General features: G+C 49.8%; 1 protein-coding gene across 1 annotated transcript; it reads left to right on the top strand.

The window, feature by feature from the left end:
- Nucleotides 1–378: 378 nt before the first annotated feature.
- Nucleotides 379–15341, top strand: LOC142043840 (zinc finger CCCH domain-containing protein 11A-like). The gene is made up of 11 exons (XM_075055491.1): nucleotides 379–1832; nucleotides 1983–2009; nucleotides 4395–4598; nucleotides 4784–4903; nucleotides 5531–5654; nucleotides 7288–7368; nucleotides 8465–8560; nucleotides 8771–8836; nucleotides 9090–9259; nucleotides 9659–9726; nucleotides 10289–15341. Exons 3-11 carry the CDS (start codon nucleotides 4545–4547, stop codon nucleotides 10551–10553), a joined length of 1044 nt encoding a protein of 347 aa, XP_074911592.1. The 5' UTR covers nucleotides 379–1832; nucleotides 1983–2009; nucleotides 4395–4544; the 3' UTR covers nucleotides 10554–15341.
- The last annotated feature ends 224 nt before the right edge of the window (nucleotides 15342–15565 follow it).

Genomic DNA, 15565 nt, shown 5'->3' with positions numbered 1-15565 from the left:
GTGATGCTCTGAAGGCTTAAACTTAAAGCTTCTTCATTCCTCCCCCCTTGGCAAAACTCTGTATTCAGTGCGTTTCAAAGCTTTGTTATTCAGATTTCTTCGACAGTTGATATCCCAAGTCTAGAGTTACTGTGTTAACTCTTCAATTTTATTTATGTATGTTATCATGTTGACTTTGATCTTTTAGGGTAACGTAATGAAAATGTCAGGGTGGGAGGGAGCAGAATAATTACTCTAGTCTTTTGGACCAAATGTGCTGCTGCCTCGGGTGGTGGTTCGGGTCAGTGCATCCAGCCTTACTTTGAATTATCAGGGATGATGCAGTATCAGTGTGAAAACAGCAGCTCTACAGTACAGCTAGAATACCCCCCTCCTGTTTTGTTGTAAAGTTCCAAAGCATTGGGGGTGGGGGGTGGGTTGGTGCTTTTTGCTGATGTGGGGTGGGTAGTCAGGATTCCTGTTGTAGTCTGCAGTAAATTAGTAAACGAAGAATTGGTTGAAGTGCCTCCCGGTTCCACGAATCGCTCCTGCGAGCTGCTGGCTCGTCCTCTGCCCAGAAGCGGCGGCTGCTCGGACTCATGTTTAGACACTGTCGGCTTTGTCTGACGTCCCGCTGGACGCGCTGCACTGTCGTCGACTCCAACCCAAGGGGGGAGCGGGTGCCCAGGCCGGCGATCTTGGAAGCTGGTCCTGCTGCTGGACCAACCGTGCTCTCCTTTTTGGGCATGCCCTAGGGATCCTCCCTTTGGTTTCCACTGCCCCACTGCCGAGGGTTGCTCTCCAGGTAGAAGTCCATGCTGGAGGTGAGATTGGAGGTTACCGGTCTGCCTTGGGTCTCGATGTGTGGTCTGAATTTGTGACCCTGCAGAAGAGAGCTGAGACTGGGGTCTATTGTGTACCCTGCCACCAGGGATCGTTTTCCCTAGCAGCTACCTTTTGAATCATTGTCTTAAATTTTTGAAGAACTTGAGTCTCTTCTCTTCCTACGAGGATTTGTGAAGGTGGGGCGGCCCTCAGGCATTTGCTGCTGGCAGAGGAAGAATCGGTTGTGGGAGTGGATTGTCAATACTTTCTCTTTGGAAGAAAACACTTGCGTGCTTTGATAATCCACTGTGCTGTCTTCGTTCCTAGAGGAAAGGTCTGAAACCAAAACTGAGCAAACTGCTGTTGCGGCTCCAGAAGGGTCACCCAGCCCCAAGCTGCCGACGCTTTATCCTGCCAAAGGACTTTCTCCCGCTGAGACTTCTGCCAGCATGGGTCGGTCGGTCGTGGACTTTGGGAGAGAGGAAGAGCGCGCGAGAGCCCGGCGAGGAAGGCTTCCCCCTCGCTGCTTCCCTCCTCCTGCTCTGTCGTCAGCCTTCGCTGTCCGTGGAGATGGGGTTTGGTGTACGCCATGGTTTCTGTAAATATTTTATTCTTCCCTGTTATGCTCGTATTCTCCTGAAGGTCCTGTATTAAAGGTAGCCTGGCCTCCTGCGCCTTCACTGGTAGTTGAGCTGTTTCCCATGACAGCAGTTAACAGCGTTTTTACCGAACCCTGGCGCAGGAAAGGTGCGGGTGCGTGGTCTGTCTGGGGGGGGCGGGGGGGGGCACAGAGGGTCCCGGGGGGGCTCCCCGCTGTTCGCCACCCCGACGCGGAGCAGCAGAGACGCCGGTCCTCCCAGCCGCCTGGAGCGGCCTGGTCCGCCAGCATCCCAGGGCTCCTTGCGCGCTCCCGCCCTGCTTCGCGGCTTCCGGTGGCGGCAGCGGCGGTAGCAGCAGCAGCAGCAGCAATAGCCATGGCGTACCGCGGACAGGGCCAGAAGGTGCAGAAGGTGATGGTGCAGCCCATCGTATCCTTCCTATGGCGGGGGGGGGGCGGTCTGGCGGGGGCGGGGGCCTGGGCTAGGCGGGCAGGAGCTGCTGAGTGGGCCCGGGAGGCGCCGAAGGGCCGTGTCGCCGAGGACTCGTTGCCGTGCTGCGTCCTTAACGCTCCGCTCCAGAACCTCATCTTCCGCTACCTGCAGAACGTGAGTACCGCCGGGCTGCCGCGGCTTCGGCCCCGTGTGAGAGGAGCGTCCCGGTGCTTCTTGCGCAGGGCCCTTCGAGCCGTGTGGGGAGCGGGGCGGCACGCCGGGCGGGTCTTTCCGAGTTCAGGATGGGGTTTTTGGAGCCGGTCTCGCTTGAACTGAAGAACTTGCTGTCGTTGCGATCCGTGAGAAGAACAGCTAGTTCCGAGCTGGGCGTTTTTCCTTCTCACCTTAAGGAGTTACCTTTGTAAGAGGCGTTTGCTCTTGCAGTCGGGTGTGCAGGGCTGTTTTCCGTGACAGTCTTAAAGCCTGTGCTGTTGCGTGTTCGCCAGTGAAGGCAGAGAGGATTTCCGAAATAGTCTACCACCTTAAAAATGACCGAGGATGTAACCAAAACCACGCGGGAGAGTTACTGCCTCGAGCTATCGGCAGCAAGGAGTTCTTAATGCACAGGAGAGGACAACATTGTGTGGAGGGTTTATGTTCCTGTTGTGCTCTCCCCCTCCATCGTTTTGCAGAGGTCCAGGATCCAGGTGTGGCTTTATGAGCAAGTGAACATGCGGATAGAAGGCTGCATCATTGTGAGTATCGGGATGTCTTTGGATTGGGTATTTTGTTGGTTGTTCTTCAAAGTCTTAAAACTGTTTCTTCCTGTCAGGAAAAGCTAGCATGGGGGGTGGAAATACTTTGTGCCTCTCCAATTGATAGTCTTAATTGTCCAGCCCACGTCAGCACAGCTCACGATAGCTTGTGTCGTCATTGCTGAAGTTTAGAGCAGGGCACGTAGCTCAGCGAAGGCTCTTGTTGCTGATTTTTAGGGCTTTGATGAATATATGAACTTGGTGCCGGACGACGCAGAGGAAATTCACTCCAAACCAAAATCAAGGAAAGAGCTGGGTATGTCAGTATGTCTGTGTAAGCCGAGTGATACCTGAAACCTGGCTGCGTGAGCCTTCCCCGTAGCAAGGCTTTAAAGCATGAAACGTGTGGAGAGTGTTGAGTTTGGAGTATAGTGAGCGGATACTGGCTAGGTCTCGGTTCCTGCTGTTTCTTGAGCTCGTGGTTTTGTTAAACGTGAAGGAGAAAGAATCTGCCTCTGCCTGCGACGAGTCTTTGTCTTTCAAATGTGTGTAACAACGGATGGACTGCGCTGTACTTTTTCTGCAGCCCGGGTGGCTGAAGGTGTCCAGTCAAGTTCCTGCCAGCTACGTCTAACACAGGTGGCCCTGAAGAATTCTGACACTTGCTGTGTCGTCTCTGAGTCAAAGCAGGGAACTACCTGAGTGGCGGTATTTAATATTTACCACCTGCTGGCGAGGATAAACAGCAGCCTGTGCTAAGTGACATGTTTGGGCTCTTGGTTGGGACAGAGCGCTGTTAAAATAGCGAGCGCAGGAGTGATCAGTGATTCAACTAATCAAGCAGAACAGATAGGCTTGAACAGACTGATTTGACTCTCATTTTAAGGAAGGATGTCCTAATTCAGGTCCCTGAAGTGGCAAATCTTCAAATAGACTTGCTCCAGCCAGCAAGGGGCAGCTGTGCCCTGTGGCTGTGGTAAGTGAGGGCTGTGACTCTCAGATCACGAGGAAAGGTGACCCCGACTCAGGGGAGAGGAGACTGAGACAGTTGTCTGCTTTCAGCTTTGCTTTCTTGGCTGGCAGCCTTGCGGTTGTTGCTTGGAGAGGGTCTTGAGTGCTGTAACCGCCAGTCTCGGCACGTGCCCCCAGTCCATGTTTAGACAGTGTTTAACAGGTAGAGTTGACTAAAACAACTGTAAAGAGTGGAAATTCTGACAATTCTGCTTCACCTTTGACAACTTGGCTTAAGATTCTCATCCAGAGAATGAGATGCGTTAGCAAGAGCTTGTCCTGTGCTTCAGACGACATGATGGGTGGTTTGCATACGCATCATAGTGCAGCATTCTCTATGTAACTTGTGACACCCAGGGCGCTGTCAGCCTAGTGGAGTGCGGTGACCAGCAGGTAAATCATCAGCAGCTGTTTGCGGCTGGGGTAAGGCTGACGGATTGACAAGGGGGATGAGAACACGCAGTTCCTGGTGCTCTGCCTTCCTTGTGATCTGACTGTCCTAATAATACACGGGGGGGGCGTTAAGCATCTTTAATATTTTTGTAAGCGATTAAAGGCACAAAGTAGAGCAGCAAGAGAGACTGCCCAAGTGAAATACTTTGTGCTTTATAACCCGCAAGTACCCACAGGTAGGTGCACTAGTACTCCTCTCGTGCGTTTGTTGGGGTGCAACAAAAAAGTTTTGTTCCCTTCTTGGTCTTTGGTACAGGACACAGGCAGGTCAGCAAGCTGGAAGGTTAGACCAGGGAGTAGGACTGTTTCTTCTTTTTCACTTACTGATACCTTTCTTTAGGGTTACTTTGAAAAAGAAGATTTGACTGATCAAGCCGTCAGGAGACTTTCCGTCCAAGAAAGAGCGAAGCCAGCTCTTGCCAGGACTGGAGGAAGTCCCTGTTGAGAGCGAAGCCTTCGAACCTGCGCTCGTTCTCAGACGGTGTCGATTATGTCCAAGCAAGGGGACGACTGCTACTTCTATGTCTATTCCACCTGTGACAAGGTATGTTTGGGCTTCTTTTGCTTTGGGGTTTCTTGTTGAGTTTTTAGGAGAGGAGGGGGCGGAGGCATCCAGATTTCTGTTAACTTAAGAAGCCGTTCGATTCTGCTTCCAGTGCTACTAGCATGGATAATTTTGGAGGCTGTACTGTTTTAATTTCCTCTTTGTGGGTTTCCTTTTGGTTACAGGGAGACAGCTGTTCCTTCCGCCACTGTGCGGCTGCTCTGGGAAATGAGAGAGTGTGCAGGCTGTGGCAGGAGGGTCGCTGTTTCAAGACTACCTGCAGATTCAGACACATGGAAGTCGATGTGAGTGTTTGCCTAAAGATGTGTTCTCCCGCTAAATCCCTGAAAGCCTTTTTCCTTGCTGTCGGCAGACTGAATGTGCTTGTACGTGATAGATTTACTCGCTTTCAAATGATACTGGTTTCCGTTACTTGGAGGGGGCTGGGAGGAAGTTGGGGGAAGAAAAATCAATTTCTTAGGTATATCTCAGCAAGACATTTTTGTATTAGGTGCTGGCGTTGTTCTGACGTCTTGGGGTAGCACAGGGTGGGGAGGGAGAAGATGGGAAGGAAATAAGGCTCTGAAAGATAACTTGAGATAGATTCAAGCTAGGCAATTTAAGGCATTTTTTCCCTCTGAATAATCCCAGTATTTTGCACATTGTCTTAGTTTAGACCACCCTGAACTGACGTGTGCGAGCCCCCATCTTCTCCAACGGAATGACAGGAAAGCTAGATAATATGTAGTAGTTACAGCTTACGCAAACTTTGTCGATCTGCCCTGCAATGCTTTCGGTGATAAACTGCATCTTTGGAATGATGTTTCCGCACTGCACTGCGATAGCCCTGTCTCTGGCATGACGTGTAACTATGTCTCTTAGCAAGGCTAAGGCGAGTGTTACCATGAGCTTTTCTTTCTTTCTGTCTTCAGAAAAAACGCAGTGAGGTTCCTTGCTACTGGGAGAATCAGCCAGCTGGCTGTCAAAAATCCAACTGCGCGTTCCGTCACACGAAAGGACGCTATGTTGGTGGGCGCTTCTTCCCGCCAAGCAAAAGTGAGTTTCTTGGGTCCTTTTCCTTTAAGCATTAAAGAATTAATTTTGAATATTACTTAGGAGTGGGTACAATGCCGTAGAAGGCATCAAGTAACTGCTGACTGAGGAGTGTAGGGAGAAGTGTGCAGTCACAGGCTCTCAGCTAAAGGGACTGTAATTCCGGTATTTAATTTTTTCTTTGCTGCTCAGCTTCTCTGTGCTTTGTGTGACCTTTGCACTTCAGGTTGCTTTCCCTTCATTTCATCCTTTCTGGAGGGTAGGGTGGTGAGATGAGTGTGTGAAGGGAAGCCGTTGTTCCTAGTGTGTTCGTAGGGGTGGGGAATAGGAAACTCTGACTTGAGCAGCCAGGTGGGCTATCTACCTTATCTACCGCATCTAGACAGTGAGTGCAAGGTTGGGGTGAAAGTTTTACATGGCCAAATGAGAGATGATCCTCGTCTTCCTCTAGCTACGCTTCCAAGTTGACCTGAGCCTGCAGAAGATGATGTGAAAATGGCTCAGGCGTCACTGCAGCAAAACAGACTTTCTGTCCAGTGGAGTCCCTCTCCGCAGCTGAGGGGGGTGATGAAAGGGGAAAGCTCTGAAAAGGTCCCAAGTCCTACACATCCTCCAGCCAGTTGTAATCAATGCTGCAGGTGATGATGAAGATGGGTACTTTTTCCTTACTGAAGGCATTTCTACTGGAGGTGAATGTATAAATTCACAGAGTGCCTGAACTGTGTAGTGTTTAAAGCTACAGACCAGAGTCTGGAGTCTTCAGTACTTTTTCCCCGGTATAGCTCTTGCTTATATGAGCCTGTCAAGTCAATACAGCTGTTTAAAAAAACCTCCCACAAACAGTTGCTTGTAGTTAAGAATACGAACAGAATATGAACCGTGGACTGAAATGTCATTGTACGAGCTGCATAAGCATGAAATGTCTTGTATAATCCCTGCTCCATAACTGAATAGGTTTTATTTTGGACGTTCAGAGCAGGTTTCTGAAGATGGAGGTGAAACTAAAACACCTGTCCAGCCACGGGCAACAGAAGCCCATAGTGGATCGCGGATAATTTCCACTAGGAAAGGCAGTGCTAATACAAAGCAAGGTATTCTAGCAACTGTAGTAGGATGGCTTGGAAGGAGAACTTGACGATTAACTCCAAAGCGATATGTTCTAAAACTACGATAGAGCATCGGGTAGCTGGATGGAGTCAGTTATTTCCACGAGCTCATTCCTCTCTCCTAATGTCGTATGTCCCTTGGGTCAGACAGGTCAACTCCTCCTTGTTGACTGTTGTAAAACAAACAAAATAGAGCCACAGCGTGGAGTTTAAATGCCTGCAAATGTGTCCTTTCAAACACTGTGGGAAGAAGCCATGTCTAATGATAGAGGAACCTAATATCGTGTAGATGGATTAAAACGCTTAAAACGGTAGGTTTTACTCTGCAGGATGGGAGGAGGGTTGAAGAAGGGTGCCAGTTGCTTACCAAAATACCCATCCGTTGTATGGATTTTTTTACTGGTGAGGAGTGTTGAGAGGGTTTATTTGGAAGACTTTGGAAGGGTTCTGAGCTGTAAGAAGCTTGAGCGTGTGTGCTCTTCAACATGTGCCTTTAGGCCTCAGCTTCATTAACCATTTTCTGTTTTCAGAGGACAATTTAGATTTTGGAATAAAAACACTTGAAGAAATCAAATTGGAGAAACTAAAGGGAAAAGCAAAAAGCCAAGGTGGTGAGTTAATATCCCCTACTTGTAGTGAATACTATTGTTTCCACTTCATGGCTCCTCAACCGAAAGGTCAAGTAATAATTAAGATAATTCAGACAGGTTAGCCTGCTGGTGCTGCCTCTTTTAATGAAAACCATGCTTTTATGCTTCAAGGCCCTGGTTTGATTGCAAATATTGGGCATCTGTAGGTGCTCAGTTTGTTGTGTTGCAATAAAAGATGCAGAAGCGGTTTTTATCAGCCTGACATTATGCTGTAGCTCATCACGTATTACAGCACCTTACAGACTCACCAATGTGCTTAATTGGACTCTCATGTTCCTGAAGTTGAGTGAGATTTGTGAATGAGCTAACGTGTCGACAGCACGTGGCAGAAGTAGCGGTTGGGTTAAGTGCAGTAGCAGCAGAGAGAGAGGCTAATGTCAATACGAGTGTCAGTATGCAAAAAAGGGGATAACTGGAAAAACCGGGCAGTAATGAAAGGGCAGACCTATAGAAGATGGTATTATACAAGTAGCCAATTTTTGAAGCGTTGACGAGGCTGACGGTGGCACTTGCGGACAGTAGCGTGCTACGAGTCTGTGTATAAGTGGTGGTGTTCAGATCTGCACAAATTCCTTTGAAAGGCAAAAAAGGTGTGGCACTACTACTACGCGTAGTCACTCGTTTCTGTGGTTTGGCTACCAGAAGAGTGCCTTTTGCTGGGAGGTGGGCTAGAAGGAGAATGCTCTTAGTGGCTACTGGTTTCTGTGCAGTGAAGAGATTAGTCTTTGGTTTAGGGGAGGAGCCTGTGATTGAAGTGAATCTTGGCGAGAGGATGGGAAAACGGAAAGCCTCCATGGGTAAGAGCTTTTTGTGAGCCGTTGTTCGGGTGCCCTCGTCTAAACGTGACTGTGTTTAGGGGTAATTTTGCTGCGTGCCGGAGGAAAATACATTTTGGCAGAGGTGTGTATTGGCGGCAGAAGTGGCAAATGTGGTTAGCAGCTGAAAGGCAAATCTAAGAAAAGATCCCTGGAAGCATTGAAGTTTGTGGCTGACTGTTCTAAAATCCTCCTCCAGAGAAACGTTCTTCAAGCATTGCTTGTTTTCTCTCTTTCTGAAGCTGGTAGAAGTGTCCTTCCGTTAAAGCGCAACCTTGCTGACAGGCTGGGGAAGAAGATAGAGGTTCTGGAGAATGCTGCCAAAGCACCAAAGAGAGGTGCAGCTACTAAGCACACATCTGGATTTGATGCCCAGATTTTCTGTTTAGGTTCGCTGTTTGTCCTTTCCTCTAGTGGTTCTTTTTGCGTGTTGGTTGAGGGCTCAAGGTAGCTCTGAATCCCAGTGAAGTGATGGCTCTCATTGTGAAACGTGAACAGCAAATGGAGATTTATGCAGTCTGCCGAACTTTTTCTGTTCTCTCTTGTAGTTCAAGTCCCCAGGTCCCTGAAGGAGAGGCTAGGACTGCCCTCTGAACAGAGCCGTACAGAGACAGGTACGAACTGGCTTCCCAGTGTATGCCTTCCCCTTTTGTCTTTCCATGAGCTTTCCTACAGCCCTAAAAGTTAATTTAAAAAAGCCTGCCTGATTCCTCTTGCTCGAGTGCTGAAGCTGTCCTGTTTAGCTGCTGGCTAAATACACTTTTAACTAGAAGGATTGGGGGGCTTTGAAGAGAACCTGTTTGTTTCCTGGGTTTTTTTCCTGAGGCAGAGCAAGACGGTATCAGTTCTCTCTTCCTTTTACTCTAGCCAAACCGAAGGTGTGCCTGAAGCCTTTGGATGGGAAAGCCACCTTCCCCAGAAAGCAGCCACTGAAACGTAAGGCAGCCGAGAGTCATCCGTCTGCCGTGGTGGCTGTGAAGCCACCGAGTGCCACTGGTGGCGCCGGGAAGGAGCCTTCAGCTAAAAAAGCAGCTGTGGTAAGGAGAGCGGCTGGGGCAGTAGTGGGTCCCTAGTAAAATTTATGCCCAAATTGTAGCCTCCTCTTGGAGAAAAGATGGAAGACTGAAATGTTCTACGGGTCTCCGTTCCCTTTTAAATCTAGAAGCGGTCGACAGGATGCTTGTAGTACCTTTCTGCTTTTCACCAGGTGAATGGCAGTGTTTCCATAATACTCTGCTACGTCCCTTAATGCTGCGTTCTTTAAAAAGACCCAAGGTTGTTAGTAAACTTTAAGGGAATGCTAACTTTTCTTCAGGTGTGCCCTGGCTCTGTATTTTGGTTAAGGCTCAGCAATGCCAGAGGAGAAGCAGCGGAGGAAGAATCTGCAAAGCAGTCTTTGACCTGTGTATCCTAAAAACCATCTTGCTTCTTCCTAGGCTGTTGTTCCGGCTTTGCCAGAGGACAGCCTCCTCTCCATACGTGGGAGAGAAAAACCCCAAACTAGGTAACAACCACAACTTGTTCTTTTCCTTGATCAGTGTGCCTTTTGCGTTAAGCTAAGTTGTGGTTGGTTTTTTTTTCACACATGGAAAAATTAGAGTTTTGAGATAGATCATGCCAAAATCCAGCAGAGGAAAAATTCGTCTGAAATAATAAGTTTCTAGCAGCTGGCTGGACTGCTTATTTAGATTCTTGTCTGAAAATGCTGCAAGTTGGTACAGCTTTTCAGTGGCTTCTTGGGTTTTCTGAACGCCTGCGGAGGTTGACTTGGTAACCTTTTTGCAGTCAAATTAGTAAAGGTGGCAAAGTGTCTCTGGCGACAAAAATGGAACCTTCTTTGCCAGACCCCAGGTGCTGTGTCTTCGCGGATAAATCCCCAAACTGCAAAATGTACCTGCTGATACATTGGACTCTAGAAGCAGCCCCAGGTTAATTGACTAACAATCCCTGTGTAAGGCTGAGGGGCAGGAGGGATTAACTACTATTTTAAGAGCTGCTTTGCAGAAAACATCTCTCTGCTTAAGGAATGTCATCCACTGATTTGCTCTCTTTCTTGTTCTTCCCAGTCCTGAACTGCATACTGGAAGCCTGGCAGACTCTGTGGCACCGTCAGAGGTCTCAAGCTCGACCTCAGCTTCCTCACGAGTAGCAGTAAAGACGGACGGGTTGAGCTCCACAGGGGCCTGGGAAGCAGCCTTCTCTGCGGAAGACGACTTTGAGCAGTTTCTTTGGGAGATCTCGGGAGGCAAACTGGAAGAGATAATTGACCCGGACCCAGAGAAGGATGAGGATGAGCTCCTCATGGAACTTGCTGAAATGCTGGACATCTGAAGCGCATAGTCTTAAGGCTTAAAATAAAGAAAGAAAGAAATTGAAACTGATTATTTTGTTGGCTACCCAGAGGTGATTCTTTTTCTAGCTGAGGCTTTGCAAGGAGTCTTAAAGCACAGGTGAACTGGTAGACATCGGGAGTATGTGCAGGCAGTTGTCCTAAACTTCCCTGCTGGTCAGACATGCGGTCTGAATTTGTGACCCTGCAGAAGACAGCTGAGACTGGGGTCTATTGTGTACCCTGCCACCAGGGATCGTTTTCCCTAGCAGCTACCTTTTGAATCATTGTCTTAAATTTTTGAAGAACTTGAGTCTCTTCTCTTCCTACGAGGATTTGTGAAGGTGGGGCGGCCCTCAGGCATTTGCTGCTGGCAGAGGAAAAATCGGTTGTGGGAGTGGATTGTCAATACTTTCTCTTTGGAAGAAAACACTTGCGTGCTTTGATAATCCACTGTGCTGTCTTCGTTCCTAGAGGAAAGGTCTGAAACCAAAACTGAGCAAACTGCTGTTGCGGCTCCAGAAGGGTCACCCAGCCCCAAGCTGCCGACGCTTTATCCTGCCAAAGGACTTTCTCCCGCTGAGACTTCTGCCAGCATGGGTCGGTCGGTCGTGGACTTTGGGAGAGAGGAAGAGCGCGCGAGAGCCCGGCGAGGAAGGCTTCCCCCTCGCTGCTTCCCTCCTCCTGCTCTGTCGTCAGCCTTCGCTGTCCCCGGCCTAGGCGCTGTCCGTGGAGATGGGGTTTGGTGTACGCCATGGTTTCTGTAAATATTTTAGTCTTCCCTGTTACGCTCGTATTCTCCTGAAGGTCCTGTATGAAACGTAGCCTGGCCGCCTCCGCCTTCACCAGTAGTTGAGCTGTTCACCATGACAGCAGTTAACAGCGTTTTTACCGAACCCTGGCGCAGGAAAGGTGCGGGTGCGTGGTCTGTCTGTGGGGCGTCCTTAACGCTCCGCTCCAGAACCTCATCTTCCGCTACCTGCAGAACGTGAGTACCGCCGGGCTGCCGCGGCTTCGGCCCCGTGTAAGAGGAACGTCCTGGTGCTTCTTGCGCAGGGCCCTTCGAGCCGTGTGGGGAGCGGGGCGGCATGCCCGATGGGTGTTTCCGAGTTCCGAACCACCTGAGTGGTGGTATGTATTATTTACCACCTGATGGCGAGGATAAACAGCAGCCAGTGCTAAGTGACGTGTTTCGGCTCTTGGTGGGGACAGAGTGCTGTTGAAACAGCGAGCACAGGAGTGATCAGTGATTCAAGTGATCACGCTGAACAGATAGGTTGAATTTGTTGCTGGGTGGCCAGGTGTCTCAGGGTGAAAGGTAGTCTAGAGAAAACTTCTCTTGCTGTCACTTCTCATCTAAAATGGCACCCTTTCAAATGGCTGCAAATTGACTCTTTTTAGGATTTACTGAAATGCTTTAGTGAGGAAGCTGGATCGTTGTAGTAAATTGCTGCCAGGCCCCAGCATTGACTTCAGAAATAGAAAAAGAATGAGTGTGTCTTATTTAAGTATGCCTGTATCGCCCAAGAGTAGATGAAGCACCTTTAGCAGTCCCCTTAGTTTGGAATTGATTCCCGATGTCCATTTGAACATGGAGGAGGAAAAGCTGGTGGACAGTGAGTGCGATAGAGGAGAGCCGCTTGCTAAAAATATGAGAAAGAAGGGGTTATGCATTAAGGGAAAGCCACTACATTAAAAATTGGTGCTGTCTAAAAATTTGTTGAGGATTTGGGATGTGCAGGTACTGCTACAGCTGCGTGTGCTGCAGTCATGCCTGTTGGCACTGAGCAAGATGGAGAGAGCTTCGTTACTGAATGCAGTATGTTGAAGCACGCACTGTTGCCTGGAAGAAGAGCAAAGACTTGCATTGTGTGGAACTTCGGATCTATGGTTCACCTGGTGTGTCATATCTAGAACAAGCAAACAAAAAATGAGCCGTGGCAAGCTAGGTGACATCTACAATCAGAGCGTTGTGTGCGATGGGCCGTGGCTGACAGGCAGGGGTCATAGCTGGAAGTGCTGTAGGGGAGGGTGACTGTGCCTGTAACGTGTCTGTGTCAGCTGTCTCCCCGGACAGGGGTTTTAACAGTGGTAGTTGGATGTATGTTCCCAGCTCTCACGTTGGCAGTGACGGTGTGGCAGAGCCAGCAGGCTGTTTTTTCAGCTGGAAGAAGAGGAGGAGTGGACTGCAACTGTGCCTAGGTAAACGAGAGCTGTCAAAGAGATTTACCATAGACGTGGGTTGTTGCAGCTGCAGCAGTAGTGGATTCTGGAGCATCTGGAGACGGTAGAGGGAGTTTTCTTCGTGCAAGCGGTACCGTCCAAAGCCTTTTGATGCCAGAAATCAATAGAAACACATCTGTTGTCTGGAACTTCTCAGTTGACCCTCAGTATAGTGGTGAGGCCAGCAGAGGCAACAGTAAGTCGGTGGCTAAGCAGTAGACTGAGCCGGACCGGGAGGTTCCCGAGGCCCAGGAGCCCCGGAGAAGAGCGGAGGGACCGTGCAGAGCCGGCAGCTCTCCTGAGAGAGGCTGAGGCGGCGCGGGCGTTGCCAAGGGTGACGGCGGGAGATTTGAACGGCCCTGAGGAGCGCTGGCGACCAGGCTGTGGCGCAGCAGTTGGTGCGGCAGTTGGCGCGGCAGTTGGTGAAGGCGGGGCGCAGCCCCCGTCTTCCTCTTCCAAGCTACTTGAGCAGTGGGCATCAGCCCGGAGGGAGACTCGGGTATGGTTGCCGCTCAGGTGAAAGCTGTTGTTAGGAAAAATGTGGCAATGCAGACAGAGGTCCCATGTCAACACGCAGCTGTCCAGGTCTCTGGCTGCAGGGAGTGCCTGAGTCTGTCGCTGACGACGGAGGGCAGCAGGGACACCTCTTGTGTGAGGTGTGACCAGGGGAACGATCTGCTCAGCCTGGTGGCAGAGCTGAAGGAGGCAGTGGAAAGGTTAAGGGGTATTGGGGAGCATGAGAGGGAGATAGATTGGTGGGCCCACACCCTGCCATCCCTGAGGCAGAGGCAGCAGATGGAGGCTCCGCAAGAAGCGGAGGTTCCCCTGCCCTCCTGCCACCAGACAGGAGGGGACATAAGAGATGGAGGGGAATGGATACAGGTCCCTGCTCAGGGAGGCAGGCGAGTCCCCTCCCGGTCTCCCTCACCTTCCCAGTTGCCCCTACACAACAGGTATGGGGCTCTGGAACTTGAGGACCAGACCAGTGAAGATCAGGGTGTAGATGAAGTCCTATCTAGGGAGGCGTCTAGGCCCAGTTGGGCAGCCCCACGCATTCTCACATCCTCTGAAAAAGGAAAAAGGAGGGTAATTGTCGTAGGCGACTCCCTTTTGAGGGGGACAGAGGGCCCAATATGCAGACCTGACCCATCCCACAGGGAAGTCTGCTGCCTCCCTGGGGCCCAGGTAAAAGACATTAGCAGGAAACTCCCTGGTCTGGTTCGGACCTCTGATTATTACCCATTGCTGGTTGTGCAGGTTGGCAGTGATGAGATTGCAGAGAGAAATCCAAAGGCAATCAAAAGGGACTTCAGGGCACTGGGACGATTAGTGGAAGGATCGGGAGCACAGGTAGTGTTTTCCTCAATCCCTTCAGTGGCAGGGAAATACACTGAAAGGAACTGGAAAACACACCTGGTTAATACATGGCTCAGAGGCTGGTGCCATCAGTGGAATTTTGGATTTTTTGATCATGGGGAGGTTTACATGGCACTGGGCTTGCTAGCGACAGATGGTTTCCAGCTATCTCAAAGTGGTAAAAGAATCCTCGCTCGTGAGATGGCAGGGCTCATAGAGAGGGCTTTAAACTAGGTTCAAAGGGGGTAAGGGATAAAACTAGGTGCACCAGAGATGAGCCTGGGGGCAGCGTGCCGATGTTAGGGTTGGATTCGATAACCCAGCTCAAATGCATCTATGCCAATGCACGCAGCATGGGCAATAAACAGGAGGAGCTGGAAGCCATCGTGCAGCAGGATAGATATGACTTAGTTGCTATCACAGAAACATGGTAGGACGACTCCCATGACTGGAGTGCTGCAATAGATGGCTACAAGCTCTTAAGAAGGGATAGACAAGGTAGAAGAGGTGGTGGGGTGGCTCTCTATGTTAGGGAATGTTTTGACTGTACAGAGCTACACGATTCTGATGACAAGGTAAGAGTGCTTATGGGTGATGATGAGAGGGAAAGCCAATAAGGCAGATATTGTGCTGGGAGTCTGTTACAGACCACCCAACCAGCTTGAAGAGACAGATGAATCGTTCTACAAGTGGCTGGCAGTAGTCTCAGAATTGTGTGCCCTTGTCCTCGTAGGGGACTTTAACTTTCCAGACATCTGCTGGAAATACAACACAGCAGTGAGTAAACAATCTAGGAGGTTCCTGGAGTGTGTGGAAGAGAACTTCCCGACACAGCTGGTGGGTGAGCCGACCAGGGGAGGAGCCTTGCTAGATCTGTTGTTTACGAACAGGGAAGGACTGGTGGGAGGTGTGATGGTTGGGGGCTGTCTTGGCCTTGGGGACCGTGAAATGATAGAATTTTCAATTCTTGGTGAGGCAAGGAAGGTGGTCAGCAAAACCACCATGATGGACTTCCGGAGGGCAAACTTTGGCCTCTCCGAGGTACTGGTTGAGAGAGTCCCTTGGGAGACGGTCCTTGCTATAAATGAATTTAGTCCCAAACAGGATTCTAAACAAAATTAACAATTTATTAAATGAATAAAGGCAAGCAAACAGTGCTGGGCACGCCGGGAGCTTCTGCTCTACCAAGACGTGCACCGTGAAAAACGAAACAGCTTCTTTTATAGTCTAACGTTTGTTACATATTTATACTAGGCGTGTTCTTCTCTATCTCCTGGTTGTGTGGGTGCTTGGAAACTTATCTCTGACCAGGCTCCCTGCTGTTCGCACCAGACAGCAGACATCCTGTGTAACAGCCGACACCTTGCACAGCACCAGCTGCGATCATCAGAACCCAAACAAGTTCACAACAGACACCTCCCCCTCAACAAATACA

Source organism: Buteo buteo, chromosome 23 (genome assembly GCF_964188355.1).
Source record: "Buteo buteo chromosome 23, bButBut1.hap1.1, whole genome shotgun sequence".
Classification (NCBI taxonomy): Eukaryota; Metazoa; Chordata; class Aves; order Accipitriformes; family Accipitridae; genus Buteo; species Buteo buteo.
Note: the sequence above shows the minus strand (reverse complement) of the source record. Positions and strands in the feature narration are given on the sequence as shown.